Source organism: Battus philenor, unplaced genomic scaffold (genome assembly GCF_028537555.1).
Source record: "Battus philenor isolate CCGP_79_NKW_IND1 unplaced genomic scaffold, ilBatPhil1.0.hap1 SCAF_16, whole genome shotgun sequence".
NCBI classification, from domain to species: Eukaryota; Metazoa; Arthropoda; class Insecta; order Lepidoptera; family Papilionidae; genus Battus; species Battus philenor.
The window spans coordinates 7,354,348-7,364,142 of record NW_027181678.1 but is presented as its reverse complement, the minus strand read 5'-3'; the positions used below and the strand labels follow the sequence as shown (position 1 = coordinate 7,364,142).

At 32.1% G+C, this 9,795-nt stretch overlaps 2 protein-coding genes across 3 annotated transcripts; one reads left to right on the top strand and one right to left on the bottom strand.

Moving 5' to 3' along the window:
• Positions 1-212: 212 nt before the first annotated feature.
• On the bottom strand, positions 213-6,028 carry hdm (hold'em). Its single transcript, XM_068762564.1, has 9 exons — positions 5,782-6,028; positions 5,600-5,661; positions 3,929-4,082; positions 3,777-3,857; positions 3,601-3,694; positions 3,062-3,228; positions 2,150-2,306; positions 1,408-1,507; positions 213-371 (listed from the first exon to the last, which is right to left on the bottom strand). The coding sequence occupies exons 1-9, from the start codon at positions 6,026-6,028 to the stop codon at positions 213-215; spliced, it is 1,221 nt and encodes a 406-aa protein (XP_068618665.1).
• An 858-nt stretch (positions 6,029-6,886) lies between these two features.
• Positions 6,887-9,138, top strand: PolD2 (DNA polymerase delta subunit 2). Of its 2 annotated transcripts, none has more exons than XM_068762370.1 (8): positions 6,887-7,274; positions 7,375-7,469; positions 7,550-7,643; positions 8,000-8,151; positions 8,226-8,402; positions 8,482-8,553; positions 8,625-8,861; positions 8,932-9,138. In XM_068762370.1, exons 1-8 carry the CDS (start codon positions 6,928-6,930, stop codon positions 9,042-9,044), a joined length of 1,287 nt encoding a protein of 428 aa, XP_068618471.1. In that variant the 5' UTR covers positions 6,887-6,927; the 3' UTR covers positions 9,045-9,138. The 2 variants fall into 2 exon arrangements, with proteins under 2 accessions (XP_068618471.1, XP_068618470.1); XM_068762369.1 differs by having other exon boundaries at positions 7,348-7,469.
• The last annotated feature ends 657 nt before the right edge of the window (positions 9,139-9,795 follow it).

Here is a 9,795-nt window from a genome sequence, read left to right as displayed (position 1 = left end):
CTTTTATCTTCGTTTTATGGTATATCTATTTTATATTAATTACCTGTTAGGTACGTCTAAAATTATGTGATTAATCTTTATTGTTCATTGTTATTGCGATCACCAATATAAATTTTTAATAACATTTTCTTTATGATATTTCTCTAGAGATCTTATTTAAGTAAAATACTAAAGAATGGGTAAGGTAATGAAAATGAAAAACCAAAAAGATTTTAATAAAGTGGTAATGGGTCAGCAGCCGATGCGCGTCGAAGCGACAAAATGATGATACGCGGTGGTGTGACAGCCAACTTGGCGTTACATTGTTCCAGTAAAATTTTCCAGCGAATACCGGCAAGTTCATCAGCTGGCATTGCCTTCAATTCTTCGACCTAAAAAGAGTACACTTAATTACCGTCTTTTTGGCAAAAGTAGACAGACTCATGATTATTGTTTCGAACTACGCATAATTATAAATTACAAGACCTCGTATTCAACCATACTTTTACGTGCAGACCATATTGTTTAAAATCATTGAATTTCACCACAGCTAATACTTTCCTGCTTAAAAATGTCTGGTATATAGGGTAATTGCTTATAGTTATTATAATATGCTCTTAATTATTATATGCTAAAGTCAATGTATAAGTAGTTTTATGATATGGAATTATTACAATCATTTACATTCGTCAGCTTAAAATTAAGTTTACGTTAGTTCGTAACGCGACCCCTAATGAGAAGAACTAACAACAAACTCAGTGGGTTTTCTTTGTTTTTTTTTATGTTTAAGCAAAATCTCTTAAAATTGTAACAATTCATTTCGAAATATTTTTATCGTGAACATACTATTCCTTTGGTACACCCTATACAAAGGTCAGTCATTTCAGAAATAATAATAAACGTAATAACAAAATAGTAAGATAAAGGTAAAATAAGATAAAAATGTCCCTGCAGGCTATGCACTGCTATAAGTTATTGAACCGTCATATTCCAATAGGAATAAAATAACAATTAGAATTTCAGAGTGATCACTTTAGACAGGTGAACGGAAATAGCTGTTATATTATATATATTGTTTTAATATGTACTAACAAATTTCACACGTGAACAAAATTTATGCTTGACCTGCTTTCATGAAATACGCACAAGATACATACACGTGTTATTTTTTTGGGTGAATCTATGTATAATTATATCATATATATATATATAAACTTTAAAAAAATTATATTTATATATATGTATATATATATATATATATATATATATATATATATATATATACACAATATATAAGGTCCCAGTATTTTGCACGCACTTTCGTTCGTCTACAGCCAGTTGAGCAACCGTTAGCCAATGAGGCTCAGCGTGTGACCCCGGTCCTGGGTCGGAAGGCATGTTTAGTGTGACAATATTTTTAATACGTACCGAATGTCCCAGAGTGTCCTTTAAAATATTAACAGGTAACCGAGCGGTTATTTCACCTGTGTGGTCAGCAAACCTCACTTTCAGTTCTTCTATATTAATCCTACAAAATTTAACTAAGTTACATGCAAATCTTTTAACATATAGTTTTATGTAACCAAAACGAACTATAACCGTCAAAGTTTTACTTCTTAGAAAGAATTTTAATTCTTTTTCATAGAGATGTTTTACAGCAAAAGTGCTGATGTTTGTATTGGGTTATTTTCATATCAGAGCACATTTGGAAACCTAGTTCCCCTGTATTTGAAGGTGCCATTATAGGGATAGTCAATATGATTTTAGTATAATCAAGTTAGTCTGGCATTGTTCTAGCAACTTATATAAATAATCATTGATAGTTAATTATTAAAAGTGGATTATGATATGAAAAATAAATAAAAATTCTTACATATTTTTTCAGCGTTTTTAAAAATTCTATACTAAAAAAATACGAGAAACTTGTCAAATGGATCTAGCATGATCAATATCATCATAATTTGAGCCGTAAATTCTCGATTGCTGAACATAGGCTTTCCCTTTATATTTCCAATAGGACATGTTGAAAGCGGCCTGATTATTATATATTTTAGTAATTTTCAATAATTGCAAAAAATATTGGACAACTGTACCTAGAACGTTAAATTTTGATACGAGTGAAGTTTTGAAGAGAGGAAAAATATATTTAAAAAAATAATAATTTAATTACGTGGTAACTAGGTCGCTTAGATCAAGATGCGTCAATAAGGCATGAAGACTGGCGCAGAAAGGGATTCCAGCTGCGAGACGGTCACGGATTTGTGCAACGGAGGCGGCACAAGCTCGCTCACCGCTCCAAGCAGCCCATGCGGCCGCCTCGCCTCCGCCTAAAATACTTTTTTTTATTAAACTCTTATAAATAGTTATTATTAATACATGTTTTAACATATTTGGTTAAAGAAAAAATTTAAAGGTCTTTTACATCGTGAAACAATATTATAAACGCGTGGTTTTAACACATGAGACATAATGAATTTATCATAATTGCAAAACCTTAACAACTAATATAATAAAAAATTATGTTTTATATATTCTTTTTTTTTAATATTGATCTGATTGCAGTTGAAATAGTTATCAACGAAAATAACAAAATGATGTTCTTAAACAGTTTAGTAAAGAATTCAACAATTGGCCAGTTATAAAATCATTCAGGTTGATTTTTATGGTAATAGTATAGCATTGAGAAAACATAATAAAATATATTTGCGTTTTTAAATGCAGTGGTTTTGAATGCCCCCCTTTTCTTGTATGCCAGTTTACGTTATGATATTATAGTGGAATGATAGATGGGAGCAATAATAAGTAGTAATACTCTGTGTTTGGCACTAATCCTGATGATGCCCCGTGGAGGGGTGAAACACGTGTTGAGTGAATTAACGGTGGCAGTTGTGTAATTCGCATTGTTTGCCGCATGCGCATTTATCAGCGGGCTGGCGGGCGGTGCACTTTGTTGCACGACTACCACTGCATGTGCGGAAGTGGCTAAATATTGGTCCTTTTCTTACTTAGGATGATTCCGCAAAATAACGCCTGATTCCATTCAATAATAAGTAGTGTTTGTGTATTATAATTATATTTTTACCTGCTTGGTTGCGTACGTAGAGCCGCAGTGCTTCTGCGTCGGGTGTGTGCGGTTGGTGCGTTATGACGCTGCGGGCACACACTTGCACACGCACGCCGCGACCACGCCACGACAGCCGCGCATCCGCGACGAATAGTACACTCTCTAAAGCCCGCCATTTCTCTGCCCTACGCAGGAATAGGCAGTAAAAGCTTTAACGGGGTGAAGAAGTATAGCCTATTTGCTGTCAATACCCTTGATATACTCCTTCCAAAAGCCACTGGCTTCAATAATAATAAATAACGGTTAATGTATAATATTGAATATACATTAAAAAGAGCGTTTCCAAAATTCTGATTACCACATGCTAAAATTAATTATTGTGTTTGGGCCCTACGTTGGGAATCACTGGTGTAAATGAAGGGTTTCATTCGGAGAAGTTTTTTTTTTGTAAAATATGTAGAGAGAAAGTAAAGAGAGTATAAGCTTATTATATATAATATTGTTTAAAATAATATATATAAATACATTCGTATGAATAATTAACAATGACACAATACCTTTGAATTGTATCTAAATCAAACATGTCCAAATACAGAGGAGCCGGTGTCGTGTTATCCACTATTTCTACACCGCGTACCGACATTTCAACACCTAAAGCAATTCAAACGTTCTTTTATTATTCTTTATTTAAATTTTGAAATATTGCGTTTTAGATTAAGTTTCATTAAAATACCTGCGTTCGTTTTTATTGTCTTCACTGGTTGTACAGATTTCACAACCACTAATAGGTCTACATAAATGGTATCGTTTCCTTCTGTAATATAACGTAATATTATAAAAAAATTGTAAGATTAAAATTAAACAAACAACCGAATTATACCAGACCAGTAAATTTCATGACTTCGGCAAGTCCACAATAACCTGCGGAGACTTTGCTGGGAATATGAAGAAGCGGTAAATATGAACTAAATGTATCTCCATCAAAGATACTGACGTCGGAAGATCCTTCGTTAATCGACAAGAAGAATGGAGAAGATACCTGGTAAAATGTAATAAACGTATTTATTTTTTAAAATATACTGGCACCGTAAGAAAAGGACTAATATATAGCTACTTCCGCTATGTAGCAGTAGTCGTCTCTGCGAGTGAATTAACGGTGGTAGTTGTGTAATTCGTATTGTACGCCGCATACGCATTTATCAGCGGGTTGGCGGGCGGTGCACTTCATTGCACGACTACTACATACTACTACTACTGCATAGCGGAAGTAGTTATATATTAGTCCTTTTCTTACTTAAGATGGACTTTCGCAAAGTAACGCCTGAATCTATTAGATACTGGCACCGTTTTAAATTATTCTTACCCTTATACATTAATATTAATTTTCGTACCCTACTGTCAATTCTACTTATCGGGCATCTTCTAAGATAATTTTTTGCCTATTTAAAAAAATATAAAGGTAAAATGAATTAATTGGAAAGGTTATTTGAGCGAAAGTTATATTGCTACCGAATCCACAGTATACCGCTTTCGGTATGTTCGCTGCGAGTCAGGGGTAGTATCGGTCATTCCGTTCCGTCAGTCCGCAGTCCGCGGCGGTGTTCTAGCTTTTTTTCCTCAGTGCCCTCGCCTCGCTTGCCTCAGGCGCGGTGCAGCGGATCGAATATTGATGCAAAATAGTCGAAGCCAATATCAAAATGCGATAGCACTAACTAATTATTATTATGAAAATGAACTTGTGAATAAGAATTTCGACAGAACTTTTATCTCTCACCAAAATAATTGGAATCGAGTTGTATATTATATACAACTCGATACTATGTCGATATTTTCTTAAAATTATAACGATGCAATTATTATAACGTTCCTTTTACAACAAGAAGTCAGGAGCAAAAAAGCTGCTTGCCCGACCGTAGTCGTTCGAGACCTAGAATAAATATTTGGGTAATGATAAAATGGTAGTCGCTTACGACAGGCCTCATAAGAAGGCTCAAGGTTATCTAAGGGCTATATTCGGAATTTCGCTGCAAGATTGAATCAGAAATGATAAGATCCGAAAAACGAAGGTCACAGACGTAACTCGAAGAATAGCTCGTTTGAAGTGGCGGTGGGCGAGGCGCATCGCTTGTGCAATCGATAGGCGTTGAAACCGAAAGGATCTTAAGTGACGATCACAAACCGGTAGCCGTGGTTAGTTATTCAGACAGCATTCTGCTTTTAGTAGGCCCCCTACTAGGAGGACCAACGACATAATTGAGGTCGCGGTAAGTCGTTGGATGCGGGCAGCACAAGACTGGTCATCGTGGCGATCTTTGGCGAAAGCCTATGAAAATAAAATTAGATGATTTTATCACTGACATCTGGTAGTAAAACATAAAAAGTGATTAGTTAGCACGTTAGTGTGTTTGTGGTACTAAATGAACGAAATCTTTGAGTTGCATTGCGTTCTTATGTATTTTATAGAAGTACATCGTACTGTGAAAATATACTTTATATAGTAAATGTAATCAAATTTACACGAGTAATTAGCGGCTATATATACAAAATAGCACCAACCTGAGGTCTAAATGTTTCGTTATCACCACTTTTTAGCATAATTTTCGCAGATGAAATTTCAACTGAAATATGCATAAATTAATTTGTTTTAAAAATTGCTCATAACAGTAATTTATTCTTAAATATATAAGTAATATACTAAATATTAAATACATAAGTGATACTTTTTATAAAATAATTACCAACATCACCTACAAAAAACCTTTCATAAAATGTTATTACAAAATATTCTGAACCCCAAACGTCCACATTGATGGTATCTATTTCAGAATCTCTTAATGTGAAAGACAATACACCTCTAGAATCGCCACTCTTCTTTTTGGAACCAAATATTCGGGGACTATTTTTCGCTATTATTATACCAATAATCAAACTGTTTTTTAAGTTAATGTTTAAATTATTCAAACAAATTCTTTGAACTCCCGCCATTATCAAAATTTTCAAACTTTGTAACTTTTTCATCTATTGGGAGATAGATTATATTTAGGACAAATATCCGGCAATTTTTTTTGCAGATAATACAGGAATTTAAAAAAAAAACATTTCTTTTACTAAAACGTAGCCAAAAACATTAAAAGTTTTTGTTTCCGTACTATTTAAATATTACATACATATTATAATGTAGTACAGGATAATACGAAGGGAATTGTTTTTTTTTTTAAAATTCCATTTTACATGGATTAAAAATATCAAAACACTAAACATGATTATACAAATAATCACAGTTCATGTTGTAATTAATACTTTTATATCATAAAACTTTGGTAAGGCACGCTAGAACAATAAACGATTACTAAGTAAACGAAACGAGATTAAATAAACAAAAAAATCGATTACTGATCTTTCTTAGAAAGTTAATACTTGCTTATTAGCCGAATATTTTACAAATCGAAATTAGTAAAAACTTAAATTCTAAAGAGATCATCAAATGAATTCAAAGAAATAAGTTTATGGTGATTTTAATTTGTGCAGGGTGGTAATGGTAAGAAAATGATTAATTTTACATTTCAAAACTAAAACGTTTTATTGAAAAGTCTAGAGCAACTGAAAATAAACATTAAAAAATTGAAATTAACCAACTGGGATATGTTTGATCGTGATGCTTGTTAGGCAATTGTGATTTCAGTTTCACTTTACGTTTACTAACAAATATTAGTAAGTGTAAAGATGTTTTAACTTAGGCCATATATTTACCGTTCAAGGTACTTCAGTTCTTTGCCTGATAAATAGAAAAAAAAAACATACAGATATTGACATTGACATTTAAGAGTTTAAGAAGCGCGCCAACGTTGAAATAATATTTTGCAACAAAAAATATATAGTTCAATATGTTGTTTACATCACCGAATGATAAAAAACAGTTTACAACAAACCAAATAGATAGACAGACTTTGACTTATACAGATTGCTCGAAGAAGTTTTACCAAGTATCACGAGACTATTCAAAGCAATATGCTCATATATATTCCGCTAGATTAAATACTTTCAGGGATATATTGGAACCCATTATAAAACATAAATGGTCTAATAAATATAAGGTTTTAAAATTATGTGAGTTGCGTGAGAAAAATACTTTATGTGTTATCATTGGAACGCTTTTCAAACTGCAACAGTTAAAGCCTAGTATATTGAAAGAACTTTCAGATCAGTTGGAAATTATTCCTCAACCTGCTAGGTACGTTACATAGTATATAACGATATATTAATTTTGATTCACAGGTATGTAAAGACTTAAAATCTTTTTACAGAAATCATTTTGTTCATGAAACTGATAGCATTGTTTTAGAAGATGAGCTTCAAAGAATTAAATTAACTAGCAATTGTATAGATGTTCATGAGGTTGTTACTGGAGTTGTTGTTGCAATTCTTGGTGGGTTCTCAACCTTTCTATAGTAATTTTAAGTGATACCTTATACAAAAGTTATAATTTTTCTCCTATGTAAATTTCAGGGTCAGAGGATGAAGATGGAATATTTACTATTAAAGATGTCTGTTGGCCAGGTTGCGGTATACAAGAACCATTACCAAAGCTTGATAGAGATAGGTGCTAATTCATTAATATTATTGTAGTAATGTTTAAAACCTTTAATTCACTTGTTATGATACATATAAGTAATAGTTATCCATCATAACAACCTGAGATCTGGAAAATATAAGTAGAGAGAAATTTCCATGGAATTTTATGAAAGGCCTTTATGAAACAATATACAAAATATACAAAATTGAAAATAAAGGATTTGTGATTTACCTCTTTTTATCTTAGCAAGCAAGACTTTTATTTGTATTCACCAGTCAGTTTCAAAAAGTTTTGCCAACTTTTTCTGCATCAAATTTTCATAACTTACAATATGCAATTAAATAACAAAAACTTTATGATATACACTCATTCTTTGCTTGTAGATACATCATCCTTTTATCTGGTCTCAACATGGCTTCTAAAACAGCTGATCACTTGTTTTCTCTTAACCTATTTCTTGAATGGTTAGCAGGATTTTGTGGTACAACACAATACCAGGAGGAAATTTCTAATATTGTAAGAATCATTGTTGCAGGTAAACTTATGTTTTTTCCTAACCAGAATGAATAAAAAAGGGTGCATGGAATTTTACTTATTGTGTGTTTTTAGGTGGGGCCTTTGCAAATCACACAAATGAAACCACATTAAATGAGTCTGATGTTATTGCAGCGGCTGAATCAGTTGATGCTTTTTCTGCAGCTGTTAGTACTATAGCCCCTTTGGATTTAATGCCTGGAATAAAAGATCCTTCAGGAATAATGTTACCACAAAAGCCATTTCATTACTGTTAGTTAATGAGTATATTGCAAATATTAGAAATTATTTATATGATTACTAGCAATTTAGTTATTTTTAAATGTTTCAGGTCTGTTTCCTAAAGCTGTGGAGTTTAAATCATTTAATAGAGTATCTAATCCATATGAATGTGATATAGGAGGTTAATATAGTTTTGATGTATTTGATGTTATGTGTATCATGGGAAATTTTAATATGAGTTGGTTTTTGTAGGATTTCTTTGTTTAGGAACATCTGGAGAACCAATGAAAGACATTATGAAGTACAGCAAACTTGATAATCAATTAGAAATAATGAAAAGAACACTGCAATGGCGCCATATTGCTCCAACATGCCCAGATACTGTATCTTGCACACCTTGTGTAGATAGTGATCCATTTACTATTTCCAACTGTCCTGCTGTCTATTTTAGTGGCAATTGTAGTGAATTCGCCACGGAATTATTTAAAGGTAAACCACTGAGAAATTATCTTATATCTTAGCTTATATCTTAACTAATATGTTGCATAATCTTTTTCAGGGGAAGATAGTCAAGTTGTCCGAATAGTGTGTGTTCCTGATTTTTGTGATACAAAAACTGTAGCAATTGTCAACTTAGCTAACTTAGAATGTCACAGTATGATATTTTTATAATTTCATTAGGTCATAACAATTTAAAGTATAAGTTATTTTATGCAAACTTTATTAATTTTATAATTATTCTTGAACTGGTTGTTTTATTTTACTAATTATGAGATATTACATGATATATAAATGAAAAAGAGGTTTTTCATTTCCAAAAAAGATTATTATAAATGTAAATCTTCAAAACTGTAAAATTACAATATTCATTTAAATTTGTGTTAAAAAATTTTAAGAAATTTGAAAAGTTAAGAAAAATATTGATGAAAGTTATACCAGTTCCTACTTTATACATCTCAGGTGATGTTGGTTTGTTGCAGCTTCCAGTAAAACTGCATTATAATAGGCAGGGCAATTATGATAAGATGAATGTCTTGTTTCTCACATAGTTTTATTTTACAAAAGTACTGTAATTATTTCTGTGTAGGATCTGACAAAATTGTTTAATGTGGGTAAATTATTACCTACAAATTTAGTACTTAATTTTCTATTATATTTTATCACCCGCGTACTTCCCTGCGAGTTCCTGCCGTTGTCAAAATAATCGCCTTGTTGACAGACGACAGACTTTATACAACGGCTGAAATGCACTAGGACTATAACGTACGCTCTGCACGACTGTGTTTTCACGAATTTGTTGAGCTATGTAACTTTGACAAATACAAAAATAGATAAACAAATACGGTTTACTTTGCAAGTCAGTCTTTTTTTAATTAGGATAGAGAACTTCTAAGGTTCTCTACTGGTAATTTTAATATTTTTC

Excerpts from the sequence above, each read along its gene's own strand:
- hdm (XM_068762564.1), bottom strand. The coding sequence starts at position 6,028 with ATGGCGGGAGTTCAAAGAATTTGTTTGAATAATTTAAACATTAACTTA. Across the intron at positions 3,858-3,928 it reads CGAAGTCATGAAATTTACTG|AAGGAAACGATACCATTTAT; the intron begins GTCTGGTATAAT and ends GTTATATTACAG. Across the intron at positions 1,508-2,149 it reads CTAAGCGACCTAGTTACCAC|GATTAATATAGAAGAACTGA; the intron begins GTAATTAAATTA and ends TAAATTTTGTAG.
- PolD2 (XM_068762369.1), top strand. The coding sequence starts at position 6,928 with ATGTTGTTTACATCACCGAATGATAAAAAACAGTTTACAACAAACCAA. Across the intron at positions 8,152-8,225 it reads TGTAAGAATCATTGTTGCAG|GTGGGGCCTTTGCAAATCAC; the intron begins GTAAACTTATGT and ends GTGTGTTTTTAG. Across the intron at positions 8,403-8,481 it reads ACAAAAGCCATTTCATTACT|GTCTGTTTCCTAAAGCTGTG; the intron begins GTTAGTTAATGA and ends TAAATGTTTCAG.